Genomic DNA, 21,532 nt, shown 5'->3' on the forward strand with positions numbered 1-21,532 from the left:
TTAGTTCCAATTTCCTGTTGAGCACAGGAAATTGGACTCACAAAAACTTCATAAAATGTTTAATACTATATATATGCATCAATAGTAAACTATTCCTGAGAATAAAAATGAAGAAAAATATATTTTAAAGAAAATCATTAAAAAACCTTCAAAGTTTAAAAATAGAGGCTTAGTTTAATATTGATACGTTATTTAACCAATCAAAACATTTCTTGAATATTTAGACCAATGAACAGACAGTAGTATAAAGTCCTCAATCAAGTAGTCTGTTGTCTAACAGTTCCTTTTCAGGTCCGGTCTGCGGTCATGTGCTTTTCTTGTCCAATCAGAGGACGGCTGTAATCCAAGGGTCAAAGCATCAATCCGGAAGAGTCAAAATTCTGTGTACTAATAGAGGGAGTGTCTTGAATGACATCAGACATACATCTCAGCCAATAAAACAAGATAAATAATTCTGAAACAAAAGCAGGAAAAAAGTGTCCAGTATTTGCTCTTCAGAATGAATCTGAAACATTTGTGACACACTACATTCATATTTCAAAAAGGGAATCCTTACTGCACATTCATATTACAAAAAAAAGGGGGTTCAATATTCTATTAAACTGTCACGATATTATTACATCTCATGTGGAGATATTCTAGAATTATGATTATTGTAGGACCATATAAAGTGCCTGATTTGCAAAAGCCCAATATATACTGACAGTGACGTTAACTGTTGTGGGTTTAAAATAATTATGATCATTGTCATAATGTCATTACATCTCATATAGAGGTATTATGCGTCTAGATTACATTCATTGTGGGACCATATGAAGATGAATACCTGATTTGGGAAAAACCCGATATAAATAGTCAGTGGCACTAACTATAATAATGTGAAAAAAATTACAACTTATATGTCTCCTAATTAGAGGGACAATACATAAAAATAAAATTGAGATGGTTGTGCTTACCCAAACAAATGAAATAGCCATATGTAACTTCCATAGCAGGAAAGAATACATTTATGTGCATTTATATGAATCATGGTGAGAGCCCACAAATCTAGTAGCATGATTATAAATAAATATTTTGTTTGAGGCAATTTCATGGTGAGAGCCCACAAATCTAGTAACATGATTATAAATAAATATTTTGTTTAAGGAAATTTCATGGTGAGAGCCCACAAATCTAGTAACATGATTATAAATAAATATTTTGTTTAAGGAAATTTCATGGTGAGAGCCCACAAATCTAGTAACATGATTATAAATAAATATTTTGTTTAAGGAAATTTCATGGTGAGAGCCAACAGATCTAGTAACATGATTATAAATAAATATTTTGTTTAAGGAAATTTCATGGTGAGAGCCCACAAATCTAGTAACATGATTATAAATAAATATTTTGTTTAAGGAAATTTCATGGTGAGAGCCCACAGATCTAGTAACATGATTATAAATAAATATTTTGTTTAAGGAAATTTCATGGTGAGAGCCCACAAATCTAGTAACATGATTATAAATAAATATTTTGTTTATGGAAATTTCATGGTGAGAGCCCACAGATCTAGTAACATGATTATAAATAAATATCAATCAATTTTATTTTTATGTATTGTCCCTCTAATTAGGAGACATATAAGTTGTAATTTTTTTCACATTATTATAGTTAGTGCCACTGACTATTTATATCGGGTTTTTCCCAAATCAGGTATTCATCTTCATATGGTCCCACAATGAATGTAATCTAGACGCATAATACCTCTATATGAGATGTAATGACATTATGACAATGATCATAATTATTTTAAACCCACAACAGTTAACGTCACTGTCAGTATATATTGGGCTTTTGCAAATCAGGCACTTTATATGGTCCTACAATAATCATAATTCTAGAATATCTCCACATGAGATGTAATAATATCGTGACAGTTTAATAGAATATTGAACCCCCCTTTTTTTTGTAATATAAATGTGCAGTAAGGATTCCCTTTTTGAAATATGAATGTAGTGTGTCACAAATGTTTCAGATTCATTCTGAAGAGCAAATACTGGACACTTTTTTCCTGCTTTTGTTTCAGAATTATTTATCTTGTTTTATTGGCTGAGATGTATGTCTGATGTCATTCAAGACACTCCCTCTATTAGTACACAGAATTTTGACTCTTCCGGATTGATGCTTTCACCCTTGGATTACAGCCGTCCTCTGATTGGACAAGAGAAGCATATGACCACAGATCGGACCTGAAAAGGAACTGTTACACAATGGACTACTTGATTGAGGACTTTATACTACTGTCTGTTCATTGGTCTAAATATTCAAGAAGTGTTTTGATTGGTTAAATAACGTATCAATACTAAACTAAGCCTCTATTTTTAAACTTTGATGGTTTTTTAATGATTTTCTTTAAAATATATTTTTCTTCATTTTTATTCTCAGGAATAGTTTACTATTGATGCATATATATAGTATTAAACATTTTATGAAGTTTTTGTGAGTTCAATTTCCTGTGCTCAACAGGAAATTGGAACTAATTGTTCACCTGTATATAAACCAGCCCTGTAGCCACAGCAAACACACTCAATACTTGGTTTTACTTACCTGTTTTACTTGTTTTAATGTATGCTCTTGATAAAAACGTGTAATACGTTGAAACGCGTTGAGCAAATAAAACCTTTTATCCTTTGTTGAAAGACTGTCAAGATCTTGTTTTGTTTTGCTGTGCTGAGCTGGAATCTCCTTATTTATGAAGTAAGTTACTACATTTTTTCAATTATACACTGGATACTTTTGTCATTTGGGTCTCTATTCATTTATAGTCCACCTTTGGATAAACCTGAAAATTCAGTATTTGACTCCAGGAACCTGTGGACTCTTGCCATCTGACGCTACGTTCCCTTTCAGCTGTAAAGATTCATCTTATGGAGTGAGTATACTGCACCCATATTAATTGGCTTCAATATATGCATCAAGCCTTTTTTCTCTTCACTTACTAGAGAAAATCACTCAATAGACCAGCGCCATCTACTACTACTATCTATTTATTTTTAAGACTGCTTTTATTATGGCATTCCACGGGACTATGAGGATAGGTGAGGATTGTTACCCAAAAACAGGAAGGAAAGGGCGGGTTGGAAGTAGGAGATGTCAGAGGCAGTGCTGATTTTTGTTAAGAGATCTAAGACAGACAAAGAGGGGAAAGGAGCATGGATAAATATGAGGGCATCTGTTGGGGTGCTATGTCCAGTGGCATGTGTTAAAGAGTATTTAGCTGTTTATAAGGTTGGGGGTCGTACATTTTTTAGGCATACAGATGGATCTGAAGAAACAATTTTTCAATTCAGAAGTGTGTTACGGAGGGTAGTGGAGAACTTGGGCTGGGGGAAGTCATAGTTCGCACCACATTCTTTTAGAATAGGGGCGGCAACCTCAGCCTCGAGTAGAGGGTGCTTGAGCGAGCAAATTAAGAATCTGGGAATATGGAAGTCAGCAGCTTACAAATCGTACATTAGGTTACAAAAAGGGGAATCATTTTAAAAAAAAAGTTTGAATTGTTCATCAGTGATTAATGGTATGTTAAAAAAAAAATCCATGCAGAGTTTTAAGTGTGTGGATCGTAGGACATTCCTACGTTTTTTGGATGCAAGCCAGGGCGGCTGCATCATCACAAGTGCATTTAGGTTTTTCAAACAAGGAAGTTAGTATTAGGTGGATAGGAAAAAGAGACATGAAGTAGGACGAGCTAGTGCCAACAATACAGTAGGCAAGACAAAGATGGGGCTGTCCTGATGCCCTTATTATCCATCTTGGTGGGAACGACATAGGAGCATACCCGCTAAGAGAGATAGAGGAGAAAGTGATGGAGGGAATGAAATGGTTAAACGTAGAATGGCCATCGGTCCAAATAGTCTGGTCCAATTATATCAAGGATATATTAGAAAAACTAGGACATTCACAAAGCAGGGTATAGATCAAGGAGGAAAGTAAACCAGGTAGCAACAAAGGCTATGAGGGAAATAGGGGGTAGAGTGATAAAGCATCCACTGATCGCGGTGAAAAGGGACGCAAAGGGAATGACCAATTGCTGATGGACATCAGGAGGATGTTACAGGAACTGGTAAAGGTAAGGAAAGGTCACAAAATGGTTTGCTATGTGGTAGAAAGAGGGTCTTTTTGGTGGCAGTAAAGTTCTGGTCTGGCATGTGGGCGGGGCCGTGAGGGGGTGGGAGGTTCCTGTGGCATACACAGCCCTGAGGGGTGATCCGGTGGTCTATCTATTGGGCGGACTATGCCTCTGGTTCTACTTCCCCCCTCCTGCTCTGCCACGGGGGGTATTTGTGGTCCACCCCACCGATACGTGGGTCCCAAATTCGTGTTAATGCTGTGGCATTGTTTGTGGATTTGTGATTTATGATATGGCTGAATTTTGCTCTGCAAAGTTTAAAGCCAGGGATGGCAAAATTCAATTAATTCAATTAAATACGTGACCTTTCCATATTTCGCCATAACAACTGTGTTTGTGTCTTTATTTCAGTTCTTAGATAAGCTAAGTAAGTTAAGGTAAAGTTAAAGGTGAAGGTAATTGGTATTTTGTTTGGTAAAGGAATGAAGCCTCCAAGACCTTACTAGTTAAGCGGTAAAGGACACCTGATTCAGAAGCCCTAGAACGTAACAAATCAATACAAGAGCATCAATTAGCAGCTATCACTGTCTTGTATGTACCTGACCTGTTTGGGTCACAGCTCCTGTATACTGCTGTGTTACTGCTCCTGTATACTGCTGTGTTACTGCTCCTGTATACTGCTGTGTCACTGCTCCTGTATACTGCTGTGTCACTGCTCCTGTATACTGCTGTACCCCTGCTCCTGTATACTGCTGTGTCACTGCTCCTGTATACTGCTGTACCCCTGCTTCTGTATACTGCTGTGTTACTGCTCCTGTATACTGCTATGTCACTGCTCCTGTATACTGCTGTGCCCCTGCTCCTGTATACTGATGTGTTATTGCTCCTGTATACTGCTGTACCCCTGCTCCTGTATACTGATGTGTTACTGCTCCTGTATACTGCTATGTCACTGCTCCTGTATACTGCTGTGCCCCTGCTCCTGTATACTGCTGTGCCCCTGCTCCTGTATACTGCTGTGTCACTGCTCCTGTATACTGCTGTGCCCCTGCTCCTGTATACTGCTGTGTCACTGCTCCTGTATACTGCTGTCTCACTGCTCCTGTCCTGTATACTGCTGTGCCCTTGCTCCTGTATACTGCTGTGTCACTGCTCCTGTATACTGCTGTGTCTCTGCTCCTGTATACTGCTGTGTATCTGCTCCTGTATACTGCTGTGTCACTGCTCCTGTATACTGCTGTGTTACTGCTCCTGTATACTGCTGTGCCCCTGCTCCTGTATACTGCTGTGCCCCTGCTCCTGTATACTGCTGTGTCACTGCTCCTGTATACTGCTGTGCCCCTGCTCCTGTATACTGCTGTGCCCCTGCTCCTGTATACTGCTGTGTCACTGCTCCTGTATACTGCTGTGCCCCTGCTCCTGTATACTGCTGTGTCACTGCTCCTGTATACTGCTGTCTCACTGCTCCTGTCCTGTATACTGCTGTGCCCTTGCTCCTGTATACTGCTGTGTCACTGCTCCTGTATACTGCTGTGTCTCTGCTCCTGTATACTGCTGTGTATCTGCTCCTGTATACTGCTGTGTCACTGCTCCTGTATACTGCTGTGTTACTGCTCCTGTATACTGCTGTGCCCCTGCTCCTGTATACTGCTGTGCCCCTGCTCCTGTATACTGCTGTGCCCCTGCTCCTGTATACTGCTGTGCCCCTGCTCCTGTATACTGCTGTGTCACTGCTCCTGTACACTGCTGTGCCCCTGAATACTGCTGTGTCACTGCTCCTGTATACTGCTGTGCCCCTGCTCCTGTATACTGCTGTGTCACTGCTCCTGTATACTGCTGTGCCCCTGCTCCTGTATACTGCTGTACCCCTGCTCCTGTATACTGCTGTGTTACTGTTCCTGTATACTGCTGTGTCACTGCTCCTGTATACTGCTGTACCCCTGCTCCTGTATACTGCTGTGTCACTGTTCCTGTATACTGCTGTGTCACTGCTCCTGTATACTGCTGTGCCCCTGCTCCTGTATACTGCTGTGCCCCTGCTCCTGTATACTACTGTGCCCCTGCTCCTGTATACTGCTGTGTTACTGCTCCTGTATACTGCTGTGTCACTGCTCCTGTATACTGCTGTGTATCTGCTCCTGTATACTGCTGTGCCCCTGCTCCTGTATACTACTGTGCCCCTGCTCCTGTATACTGCTGTGTTACTGTTCCTGTATACTGCTATGTCACTGCTCCTGTATACTGCTGTACCCCTGCTCCTGTATACTGCTGTTTCATTGCTCCTGTATACTGCTGTGTCACTGCTCCTGTATACTGCTGTGCCCCTGCTCCTGTATACTGCTGTGTCACTGCTCCTGTATACTGCTGTGTCTCTGCTCCTGTATACTGCTGTGTCACTGCTCCTGTATACGGCTGTGCCCCTGCTCCTGTATACTGCTGTGCCCCTGCTCCTGTATACTGCTGTGCCCCTGCTCCTGTATACTGCTGTGTCACTGCTCCTGTATACTGCTGTGGCTCTGCTCCTGTATACTGCTGTGTCACTGCTCCTGTATACTGCTGTGCCACTGCTCCTGTATACTGCTGTGTTACTGATCCTGTATACAGCTGTGTTACTGCTCCTGTATACATCTGTGTTACTGCTCCTGTATACTGTGTGTCACTGCTCTTGTATAACCTGATGTTACACAACAAACCTATACCAACCTGATGTTACACAACAAACCTATACCAACCTGATGTTACACAACAAACCTATACCAGCCTGATGTTACACAACAAACCTATACCAACCTGATGTTACACAACAAACCTATACCAACCTGATGTTACACAACACACCTATACCAACCTGATGTTACACAACAAACCTATACCAACCTGATGTTACACAACAAACCTATACCAACCTGATGTTACACAACAAACCTATACCAAACTGATGTTACACAACAAACCTATACCAACCTGATGTTACAGAACAAACCTATACCAACCTGATGTTACACAACAAACCTATACCAACCTAATGTCACACAACAAACCTATACCAACCTGATGTTACACAACAAACCTATACCAACCTGATGTTACAGAACAAACCTATACCAACCTGATGTTACAGAACAAACCTACACCAACCTGATGTTACACAACATACCTATACCAACCTGATGTTACACAACAAACCTATACCAACCTGATGTTACAGAACAAACCTATACCAACCTGATGTTACAGAACAAACCTACACCAACCTGATGTTACACAACATACCTATACCAACCTGATGTTACACAACAAACCTATACCAACCTAATGTCACACAACAAACCTATACCAACCTGATGTTACAGAACAAACCTATGGCACTACAGCGCTTTACGGAATTAAGCAGCACTATGCAAATAAATGATAATAATAATACTGTATAAATGGCAGCACTTACCTGGTACTCTGACCTGTATCATCACCTTATTAGAGGACGATGAAGCTTGCAGGTCTCCTGTTTCTTTATCTATGATGCCAATGGTACAGCTAAAGGAACCAGCCTGCATTTTCTGGACACGATATATCCTCAGTTCAGTAGTGTTTTCAGACACCTGCAATTGGGAGTTACCCTGGAAGATGGGTACCTTCTCTCCCCAGGACATGCTGCCATTCTGAGACATGTGAACCATTTGTCTGTAAGACCCAGTAGAATCTGAATGAGGCAAAAAGTACCAGGTCCAGAAGAGGGTTCTGTGTGCCAACCTGTAACTGGCAGACGCTTTACAGATGAGTCTCACAGAGTCCCCGATCACCACTTTTGGGTTACGAATACTCAGAGTAGTGGTTAGAGAGGAACCTGTAAAGACAGGAGGGCACACAGCTTAACGACATCCCAACTACACATCACCATGCAGTTCCCAAAAGTCTGGGGTATATTAAGGGCATAACCTTGTTTAAAAATCCTGTCCTATATACACATTATAGTGTCAGGCCTATACATTATATTATACTGTGTGACATATTATAGTGTCAGCCCTAAACATTATATTATACTGTGTAACATATTATAGTGGCAGCCCTATACATTATATTATACTGTGTATCATATTATAGTGTCAGCCCTATACATTATATTATACTGTGTAACATATTATAGTGTCAGCCCTATACATTATATTATACTGTGTAACGTATTATAGTGTCAGCCCTATACATTATATTATCCTGTGTAACATATTATACTGTCAGCACTATACATTATATTATACTGTGTAACATATTATAGTGTCAGCCCTATACATTATATTATACTGTGTAACATATTATAGTGTCAGCCCTATACATTATATTATACTGTGTAACATATTATAGTGTCAGCCCTATACATTATATTATACTGTGTAACATATTATAGTGTCAGCCCTATACATTATATTATATTGTGTAACATATTATAGTGTCAGCCCTATACATTATATTATACTGTGTAACATATTATACTGTCAGCCCTATACATTATATTATACTGTGTAACATATTATACTGTGTAACATATTATAGTGTCAGCCCTATACATTATATTATATTGTGTAACATATTATAGTGTCAGCCCTATACATTATATTATACTGTGTAACATATTATACTGTCAGCCCTATACATTATATTATACTGTGTAACATATTATAGTGTCAGGCCTATACATTATATTATATTGTGTAACATATTATAGTGTCAGCCCTATACATTATATTATACTGTGTAACATATTATAGTGTCAGGCCTATACATTATATTATACTGTGTAACATATTATAGTGTCAGGCCTATACATTATATTATACTGTGTGACATATTATAGTGTCAGGCCTATACATTATATTATACTGTGTAACATATTATAGTGTCAGCCCTATACATTATATTATATTGTGTAACATATTATAGTGTCAGCCCTATACATTATATTATATTGAGTAACATATTATAGTGTCAGCCCTATACATTATATTATCATGTGTAACATATTATAGTGTCCGCCCTATACATTATATTATACTGTGTAACATATTATAGTGTCAGCCCTTTACATTATATTATACTGTGTAACATGTTATAGTGTCAGCTGTATACATTATATTATACTGTGTGACATATTATAGTGTCAGGCCTATACATTATATTATACTGTGTAACATATTATAGTGTCAGGCCTATACATTATATTATACTGTGTGACATATTATAGTGTCAGGCCTATACATTATATTATACTGTGTAACATATTATAGTGTCAGCCCTATACATTATATTATCATGTGTAACATATTATAGTGTCAGCCCTATACATTATATTATCATGTGTAACATATTATAGTGTCAGGCCTATACATTATATTATACTGTGTAACATATTATAGTGTCCGCCCTATACATTATATTATACTGTGTAACATGTTATAGTGTCAGCTGTATACATTATATTATACTGTGTAACATATTATAGTGTCAGCCCTATACATTATATTATCATGTGTAACATATTATAGTGTCAGGCCTATACATTATATTATACTGTGTAACATATTATAGTGTCAGCCCTATACATTATATTATATTGTGTAACATATTATAGTGTCAGCCCTATACATTATATTATCATGTGTAACATATTATAGTGTCCGCCCTATACATTATATTATACTGTGTAACATGTTATAGTGTCAGCTGTATACATTATATTATACTGTGTGACATATTATAGTGTCAGGCCTATACATTATATTATATTGTGTAACATATTATAGTGTCAGCCTTATACATTATATTATACTGTGTAACATATTATAGTGTCAGCCTTATACATTATATTATACTGTGTAACATATTATAGTGTCCGCCCTATACATTATATTATACTGTGTAACATGTTATAGTGTCAGCCCTATACATTATATTATACTGTGTGACATATTATAGTGTCAGGCCTATACATTATATTATATTGTGTAACATATTATACTGTCAGCCCTTTAGATTATATTATACTGTGTAACATATTATAGTGTCCGCCCTATACATTATATTTTATTGTGTAGTATATTATAGTATCAGCCCTATACATTATATTATACTGTGTAACATATTATAGTGTCAGCCCTATACATTATATTATACTGTGTGACATATTATAGTGTCAGCCCTTTACATTATATTATATTGTGAAACATATTATAGTGTTAGCCCTATACATTATATTATATTGTGTAACATATTATAGTGTCAGCCTTATACATTATATTTTATTGTGTAACATATTATAGTGTCAGCCCTATACATTATATTATACTGTGTAACATATTATAGTGTCCGCCCTATACATTATATTATACTGTGTAACATATTATAGTGTACGCCCTATACATTATATTATATTGTGTAACATATTATAGTGTCAGCCCTATACATTATATTATCATGTGTAACATATTATAGTGTCCGCCCTATACATTATATTATACTGTGTAACATATTATAGTGTACGCCCTATACATTATATTATATTGTGTAACATATTATAGTGTCAGCCCTATACATTATATTATACTGGTTAACATATTATAGTGTCAGCCTTATATATTATATTATATTGTGTAGCATATTATAGTGTCAGCCCTATATATTATATTATACTGTGTAACATATTATAGTGTCAGGCCTATACATTATATTATATTGTGTAACATATTATAGTGTCAGCCCTATACATTATATTATACTGTGTAACATATTATAGTGTCAGGCCTATACATTATATTATACTGTGTAACATATTATAGTGTCAGGCCTATACATTATATTATACTGTGTGACATATTATAGTGTCAGGCCTATACATTATATTATACTGTGTAACATATTATAGTGTCAGCCCTATACATTATATTATATTGTGTGACATATTATAGTGTCAGGCCTATACATTATATTATACTGTGTAACATATTATAGTGTCAGCCCTATACATTATATTATACTGTGTAACATATTATAGTGTCAGCCCTATACATTATATTATATTGAGTAACATATTATAGTGTCAGCCCTATACATTATATTATCATGTGTAACATATTATAGTGTCCGCCCTATACATTATATTATACTGTGTAACATATTATAGTGTCAGCCCTTTACATTATATTATACTGTGTAACATGTTATAGTGTCAGCTGTATACATTATATTATACTGTGTGACATATTATAGTGTCAGGCCTATACATTATATTATACTGTGTAACATATTATAGTGTCAGCCCTATACATTATATTATCATGTGTAACATAATATAGTGTCAGCCCTATACATTATATTATCATGTGTAACATATTATAGTGTCAGGCCTATACATTATATTATACTGTGTAACATATTATAGTGTCCGCCCTATACATTATATTATACTGTGTAACATGTTATAGTGTCAGCTGTATACATTATATTATACTGTGTAACATATTATAGTGTCAGCCCTATACATTATATTATCATGTGTAACATATTATAGTGTCAGGCCTATACATTATATTATACTGTGTAACATATTATAGTGTCAGCCCTATACATTATATTATATTGTGTAACATATTATAGTGTCAGCCCTATACATTATATTATCATGTGTAACATATTATAGTGTCCGCCCTATACATTATATTATACTGTGTAACATGTTATAGTGTCAGCTGCAGTGATGTGCAGTCACTAGAGGCAGGTGAGGCAGTGCTTCACCTCTCATATGGGCAAAAATAAATATATATTTTTTTATTGGCTTTAAAAAAAATAAAAAAATTGCTATTTTTTTTTCCCCAGCATTTTTTTTTTCACAGCTACATGTTGTGCAATGGAGAGGCACAAGCAGGTCTGCCCACCATTACACAACATGCTGCGCCATCTACTGGATTAAAGTGGTTAAGCTCATTGCATGGCCCATTATCTGCTTATTTGAGGCAGTCCCATTTGGGCTGACCCAATCCAGTGAGAGGCATTAGTAAGTGGAATTTAGGGTTGGGGCTGGATGTTAAATCATATAAAACAAAACAAAAACGGAAAAAAAACAACTTTCATTTATTTTGTTGCTGTCCTGTGAAGCTGACAGCTTTGCTAAAGTGAAAAAGAGAGTTCTGTTCTTCCCCTCTAAGTGCAGTAGAATGTTCCATTGTCACTTCCTGAATCCTTACAGAGCAGGAAAGGGATAGAGGCAGAGAGAGCAGTGTTTCACCCACATTTTATTGTAGTAAGTGCTGCAGCCGTAGATTTTACTGAAATGGATTCTATTAGTGAAAATGATAATTTAATGAATGTAGTTTAGTGTTTTTGTTGAATTGTGTTCAGATACAGCTCATTAACAGGGGGGACAGTAAGTGAGCATAACCCAATACTGACAGGAAGTCAAAGGATCAATTCAGATTTAAATCCATAATTTAAAACCCAGAGTTTGAAGTTAAGTGTGCAGTGTCCACATTATTTAAATTAAAGTTTTTGACATTGAATTTTGCTAAGCCTCCCTTTTTCATGGTTATTTGATTTAATTAGGTACAAACTCCATATATGTTATGTCTGTTCAGTCAGAGGATGCAGTATCTATTTTTATTTTTCTCTGTGTCTCCATTTATTTAAAGACTGCTGTTAACTTGTAATTCACAAATCAATTGAAAGCTGTTGCATTGTGTTTTTAATATGTACTGCTTTTATACAAGTTTATATTAATAAAAAGGAGAAAATGAGTCATTTAAAAAATATATGTAATTATTGCAGTTAAATGTTTTTAGAAATAATGCCACTGTAAAGTAACTGGTTAAACACATAGTCAAAGGGAGACATTTAAAATTAAACTTTCATGATTGAGGTAGAGCATGCTATTTTAATAGACTTTTCTAGTTATTTATATTTTGAGAATTAGCATCACTTGTTACTGGCCCCATGTCAGCAAATCAAATTAGTTTTTGAAAGGAACATGAAAGTCATAATTACATTTCCATCATTCAGATAGAAATTGCACACAAAAAATAAATAAATAAACTTTCTATTTTACTTTTATTATGTACTTCATTCTTTTGGTATCCTTTGGTGTCCTTTGTTGAAGAGCATACCTAAGTGGGATGTGCACGTGCATATGAACACCATATTGCAGCAGCTGTGTTGGCAGTATTGATAACTTTGTGTAAAACTTGTATGGTAAATTATTTCTATTTTTACAATACAGTAGTGAGTAGAGAAGAGATTGTGTATCATTCTAATTGCTTAGTAACTGGCACTGTGCCACAGAATTGTGTGAGAGTGTGTGTGTGAGCAGAGTGTGTGTGGGTGTCAGTGAGCAGAGTATGTGTGCTTTATTGTCCAGCTAATCAATACATTTCCGATGAGCTGGTGCTTTAGTGCAGTGTTTCTCAACAATGGTCCTCAAGTACCCCCAACAGGCCAGGTTTTCATTATAGCCAAATCAGTGCACAGGTGAAGTAATCAGCTGATCAGTAACTCAGTGGTTACTAACTTGCTCTCACCCATCGCCTGATTATGTCACCTGTGCACTGGTTCAGCTATCATTTAAACCTGCCCTGTTGGGGGTACTTGCGGCCCTCTGTACATGTGTTTCTCCGGCGTATCATATCTAGTGCCTCACCAGCCTCTGACCTCACTGCACATCACTGGTCAGCTGTATACATTATATTATACTGTGTGACATATTATAGTGTCAGGCCTATACATTATATTATATTGTGTAACATATTATAGTGTCAGCCTTATACATTATATTATACTGTGTAACATATTATAGTGTCAGCCTTATACATTATATTATACTGTGTAACATATTATAGTGTCCGCCCTATACATTATATTATACTGTGTAACATGTTATAGTGTCAGCCCTATACATTATATTATACTGTGTGACATATTATAGTGTCAGGCCTATACATTATATTATATTGTGTAACATATTATACTGTCAGCCCTTTAGATTATATTATACTGTGTAACATATTATAGTGTCCGCCCTATACATTATATTTTATTGTGTAGTATATTATAGTATCAGCCCTATACATTATATTATACTGTGTAACATATTATAGTGTCAGCCCTATACATTATATTATACTGTGTGACATATTATAGTGTCAGCCCTTTACATTATATTATATTGTGAAACATATTATAGTGTTAGCCCTATACATTATATTATATTGTGTAACATATTATAGTGTCAGCCTTATACATTATATTTTATTGTGTAACATATTATAGTGTCAGCCCTATACATTATATTATACTGTGTAACATATTATAGTGTCCGCCCTATACATTATATTATACTGTGTAACATATTATAGTGTACGCCCTATACATTATATTATATTGTGTAACATATTATAGTGTCAGCCCTATACATTATATTATCATGTGTAACATATTATAGTGTCCGCCCTATACATTATATTATACTGTGTAACATATTATAGTGTACGACCTATACATTATATTATATTGTGTAACATATTATAGTGTCAGCCCTATACATTATATTATACTGGTTAACATATTATAGTGTCAGCCTTATATATTATATTATATTGTGTAGCATATTATAGTGTCAGCCCTATATATTATATTATACTGTGTAACATATTATAGTGTCAGCCCTATACATTATATTATACTGTGTAACATATTATAGTGTCAGCCCTATACATTATATTATATTGTGTAACATATTATAGTGTCAGCCCTATACATTATATTATATTGTGTAACATATTAGTGTCAGCCCTATACATTATATTATATTGTATAACATATTATAGTGTCAGCCCTATACATTATATTATATTGTGTAACATATTATAGTATCAGCCCTTTACATTATATTATATTGTGTAACATATTATAGTGTCAGCCCTATACATTATATTATACTGTGTAACATATTATAGTGTCAGCCCTATACATTATATTATACTGTGTAACATATTATAGTGTCAGCCCTATACATTATATTATACTGTGTGACATATTATAGTTTCAGCCCTATACATTATAATATACCGTGTAACATATTATAGTGTCAGCCCTATACATTACATTATACTGTGTAATATATTATAGTATCAGCCCTATACATTATATTATATTGTGTAACATATTATAGTGTCAGCCCTATACATTATATTATACTGTGTAACATATTATAGTTTTAGGGCTATACATTATATTATACTGTGTAACATATTATAGTGTCAGCCCTATACATTATATTATACTGTGTAACATATTATAGTATCAGCCCTATACATTATATTATACTGTGTAACATATTATAGTGTCAGCCCTATACATTATATTATACTGTGTAACATATTATAGTATCAGCCCTATACATTATATTATACTTTGTAACATATTATAGTGTCAGCCCTATACATTATATTATACTGTGTAACATATTATAGTGTCAGCCCTATACATTATATTATACTGTGTAACATATTATAGTGTCAGCCCTATACATTATATTATACTGTGTAACATATTATAGTGTCAGCCCTATACATTATATTATATTGTGTAACATATTATAGTATCAGCCCTATACATTATATTATACTGTGTAACATATTATAGTGTCAGCCCTATACATTATATTATACTGTGTAACATATTATAGTGTCAGCCCTATACATTATATTATCCTGTGTAACATGTTATAGTGTCAGCCCTATACATTACATTATCCTGTGTAACATAATATACTGTCAGCCCTATACATTATATTATACCGTGTAACATATTATAGTGTCAGCCCTATACATTACATTATCCTGTGTAACATATACTGTCAGCCCTATATATTACATTATATTGTGTTACATATTATAGTGTACGCCCTATACATTACATTATCCTGTGTAACATATACTGTCAGCCCTATACATTATATTATACTGTGTAACATATTATAGTGTCAGCCCTATACATTACATTATCCTGTGTAACATATACTGTCAGCCCTATACATTATATTATACTGTGTAACATATTATAGTGTCAGCCCTATACATTATGTTATACTGTGTAACATATTATAGTGTTAGCCCTATACATTATATTATACTGTGTAACATATTATAGTATCAGCCCTATACATTATATTATACTGTGTAACATATTATAGTGTCAGCCCTATACATTATATTATACTGTGTAACATATTATAGTATCAGCCCTATACATTATATTATACTGTGTAACATATTATAGTGTCAGCCCTATACATTATATTATACTGTGTAACATATTATAGTGTCAGCCCTATACATTATATTATACTGTGTAACATATTATAGTGTCAGCTGTATACATTATATTATATTGTGTAACATATTATACTGTCAGCCCTATACATTATATTATACTGTGTAACATATTATAGTGTCAGCCCTATACATTACATTATACTGTGTAACATATTATAGTGTCAGCCCTATATATTACATTATACCGTGTAACATATTATATTGTCAGCCCTATACATTACACTATACTGTGTAACATATTATAGTGTCAGCCCTATACATTATATTATACTGTGTAACATATTATAGTGTCAGCCCTATACATTATATTATACTGTGTAACATATTATAGTGTCAGCCCTATACATTATATTATACTGTGTAACATATTATAGTATCAGCCCTATACATTATATTATACTGTGTAACATATTATAGTGTCAGCCCTATACATTATATTATACTGTGTAACATATTATACTGTCAGCCATATACATTATATTATATTGTGTAACATATTATACTGTCAGCCCTATACATTACATTATACCGTGTAACATATTATACTGTCAGCCCTATACATTCTATTATACTGTGTAACATATTATAGTATCAGCCCTATACATTACATTATACTGTGTAACATATTATACTGTCAGCCCTATACATTATATTATATTGTGTAACATATTATACTGTCAGCCCTATACATTATATTATATTGTGTAACATATTATAGTGTCAGCCCTATACATTATATTATATTGTGTAACATATTATAGTGTCAGCCCTATACATTATTTTATACTGTGTAACATATTATACTGTGTAACATATTATAGTGTCAGCCCTATACATTATATTATACTGTGTAACATATTATACTGTCAGCCCTATACATTATATTATACTGTGTAACATATTATACTGTGTAACATATTATAGTGTCAGCCCTATACATTATATTATACTGTGTAACATATTATAGTGTCAGCCCTATATATTATATTATACTGTGTAACGTATTATAGTGTCAGCCCTATACATTATATTATCCTGTGTAACATATTATACTGTCAGCACTATACATTATATTATCCTGTGTAACATATTATACTGTCAGCCCTATACATTATATTATACTGTGTAACATATTATAGTGTCAGCCCTATACATTATATTATACTGTGTAACATATTATACTGTCAGCCCTATACATTATATTATACTGTGTAACATATTATACTGTCAGCCCTATACATTATATTATCCTGTGTAACATATTATACTGTCAGCCCTATACATTATATTATACTGTGTAACATATTATAGTGTCAGCCCTATATATTATATTATACTGTGTATCATATTATAGTGTCAGCCCTATACATTATATTATACTGTGTAACATATTATAGTGTCAGCCCTATACATTATATTATCCTGTGTAACATATTATAGTGTCAGCCCTATACATTATATTATACTGTGTAACATATTATAGTGTCAGCTGTATACATTATATTATATTGTGTAACATATTATACTGTCAGCCCTATACATTATATTATCCTGTGTAACATATTATACTGTCAGCACTATACATTATATTATACTGTGTGACATATTATAGTGTCAGCCCTATACATTATATTATACTGTGTAACATATTATAGTGTCAGCCCATTACATTATATTATACTGTGTAACATATTATACTGTGTAACATATTATAGTGTCAGCCCTATACATTACATTATACTGTGTAACATATTATAGTGTCAGCCCTATACATTATATTATACTGTGTAACATATTATAGTGTCAGCCCTATACATTACATTATACTGTGTAACATATTATACTGTCAGCCCTATACATTACATTATCCTGAGTAGTATATTACTAATGGTTTTACTTGGTCTACTGACCACAGTCTCTGTTTTTTTGTCTCCGTCTTTACCTTTCTGTTTGCTCGGCTCAGTGCCATTTGCTGGATACTACCACTGCTCTCACCTAGAGTTAGAGCCCTATACATTATATTATCCTGTGTAACATGTTATAGTGTCAGCCCTATACATTACATTATCCTGTGTAACATAATATACTGTCAGCCCTATACATTATATTATACCGTGTAACATATTATAGTGTCAGCCCTATACATTACATTATCCTGTGTAACATATACTGTCAGCCCTATATATTACATTATATTGTGTTACATATTATAGTGTACGCCCTATACATTACATTATCCTGTGTAACATATACTGTCAGCCCTATACATTATATTATACTGTGTAACATATTATAGTGTCAGCCCTATACATTACATTATCCTGTGTAACATATACTGTCAGCCCTATACATTATATTATACTGTGTAACATATTATAGTGTCAGCCCTATACATTATGTTATACTGTGTAACATATTATAGTGTTAGCCCTATACATTATATTATACTGTGTAACATATTATAGTATCAGCCCTATACATTATATTATACTGTGTAACATATTATAGTGTCAGCCCTATACATTATATTATACTGTGTAACATATTATAGTATCAGCCCTATACATTATATTATACTGTGTAACATATTATAGTGTCAGCCCTATACATTATATTATACTGTGTAACATATTATAGTGTCAGCCCTATACATTATATTATACTGTGTAACATATTATAGTGTCAGCTGTATACATTATATTATACTGTGTAACATATTATAGTGTCAGCCCTATACATTACATTATACTGTGTAACATATTATAGTGTCAGCCCTATATATTACATTATACCGTGTAACATATTATACTGTCAGCCCTATACATTACATTATACTGTGTAACATATTATAGTGTCAGCCCTATACATTATATTATACTGTGTAACATATTATAGTGTCAGCCCTATACATTATATTATACTGTGTAACATATTATAGTGTCAGCCCTATACATTATATTATACTGTGTAACATATTATAGTGTCAGCCCTATACATTATATTATACTGTGTAACATATTATACTGTCAGCCATATACATTATATTATATTGTGTAACATATTATACTGTCAGCCCTATACATTACATTATACCGTGTAACATATTATACTGTCAGCCCTATACATTCTATTATACTGTGTAACATATTATAGTATCAGCCCTATACATTACATTATACTGTGTAACATATTATACTGTCAGCCCTATACATTATATTATATTGTGTAACATATTATACTGTCAGCCCTATACATTATATTATATTGTGTAACATATTATAGTGTCAGCCCTATACATTATATTATATTGTGTAACATATTATAGTGTCAGCCCTATACATTATTTTATACTGTGTAACATATTATACTGTGTAACATATTATAGTGTCAGCCCTATACATTATATTATACTGTGTAACATATTATAGTGTCAGCCCTATACATTATATTATACTGTGTAACATATTATAGTGTCAGCCCTATACATTACATTATACTGTGTAACATATTATAGTGTCAGCCCTATACATTATATTATACTGTGTAACATATTATAGTGTCAGCCCTATACATTACATTATACTGTGTAACATATTATACTGTCAGCCCTATACATTACATTATCCTGAGTAGTATATTACTAATGGTTTTACTTGGTCTACTGACCACAGTCTCTGTTTTTTTGTCTCCGTCTTTACCTTTCTGTTTGCTCGGCTCAGTGCCATTTGCTGGATACTACCACTGCTCTCACCTAGAGTTAGAGCCCTATACATTATATTATCCTGTGTAACATGTTATAGTGTCAGCCCTATACATTACATTATCCTGTGTAACATAATATACTGTCAGCCCTATACATTATATTATACCGTGTAACATATTATAGTGTCAGCCCTATACATTACATTATCCTGTGTAACATATACTGTCAGCCCTATATATTACATTATATTGTGTTACATATTATAGTGTACGCCCTATACATTACATTATCCTGTGTAACATATACTGTCAGCCCTATACATTATATTATACTGTGTAACATATTATAGTGTCAGCCCTATACATTACATTATCCTGTGTAACATATACTGTCAGCCCTATACATTATATTATACTGTGTAACATATTATAGTGTCAGCCCTATACATTATGTTATACTGTGTAACATATTATAGTGTTAGCCCTATACATTATATTATACTGTGTAACATATTATAGTATCAGCCCTATACATTATATTATACTGTGTAACATATTATAGTGTCAGCCCTATACATTATATTATACTGTGTAACATATTATAGTATCAGCCCTATACATTATATTATACTGTGTAACATATTATAGTATCAGCCCTATACATTATATTATACTGTGTAACATATTATAGTGTCAGCCCTATACATTATATTATACTGTGTAACATATTATAGTGTCAGCCCTATACATTATATTATACTGTGTAACATATTATAGTGTCAGCTGTATACATTATATTATACTGTGTAACATATTATAGTGTCAGCCCTATACATTACATTATACTGTGTAACATATTATAGTGTCAGCCCTATATATTACATTATACCGTGTAACATATTATACTGTCAGCCCTATACATTACATTATACTGTGTAACATATTATAGTGTCAGCCCTATACATTATATTATACTGTGTAACATATTATAGTGTCAGCCCTATACATTATATTATACTGTGTAACATATTATAGTGTCAGCCCTATACATTATATTATACTGTGTAACATATTATAGTGTCAGCCCTATACATTATATTATACTGTGTAACATATTATACTGTCAGCCATATACATTATATTATATTGTGTAACATATTATACTGTCAGCCCTATACATTACATTATACCGTGTAACATATTATACTGTCAGCCCTATACATTCTATTATACTGTGTAACATATTATAGTATCAGCCCTATACATTACATTATACTGTGTAACATATTATACTGTCAGCCCTATACATTATATTATATTGTGTAACATATTATACTGTCAGCCCTATACA

General features: G+C 33.7%; 1 protein-coding gene across 1 annotated transcript in view; it reads right to left on the reverse strand.

Moving 5' to 3' along the window:
* Positions 1-21,532, reverse strand: part of LOC128652188 (immunoglobulin superfamily member 3) — a 104,150-nt gene that overhangs the window by 38,208 nt on the left and 44,410 nt on the right. The window contains exon 5 of the mRNA XM_053705128.1: positions 7,557-7,955. Coding sequence (XP_053561103.1) covers positions 7,557-7,955 — 399 coding nt within the window. The remainder of the gene's footprint in view (positions 1-7,556; positions 7,956-21,532) is intronic.

Source organism: Bombina bombina, chromosome 3 (genome assembly GCF_027579735.1).
Source record: "Bombina bombina isolate aBomBom1 chromosome 3, aBomBom1.pri, whole genome shotgun sequence".
Classification (NCBI taxonomy): Eukaryota; Metazoa; Chordata; class Amphibia; order Anura; family Bombinatoridae; genus Bombina; species Bombina bombina.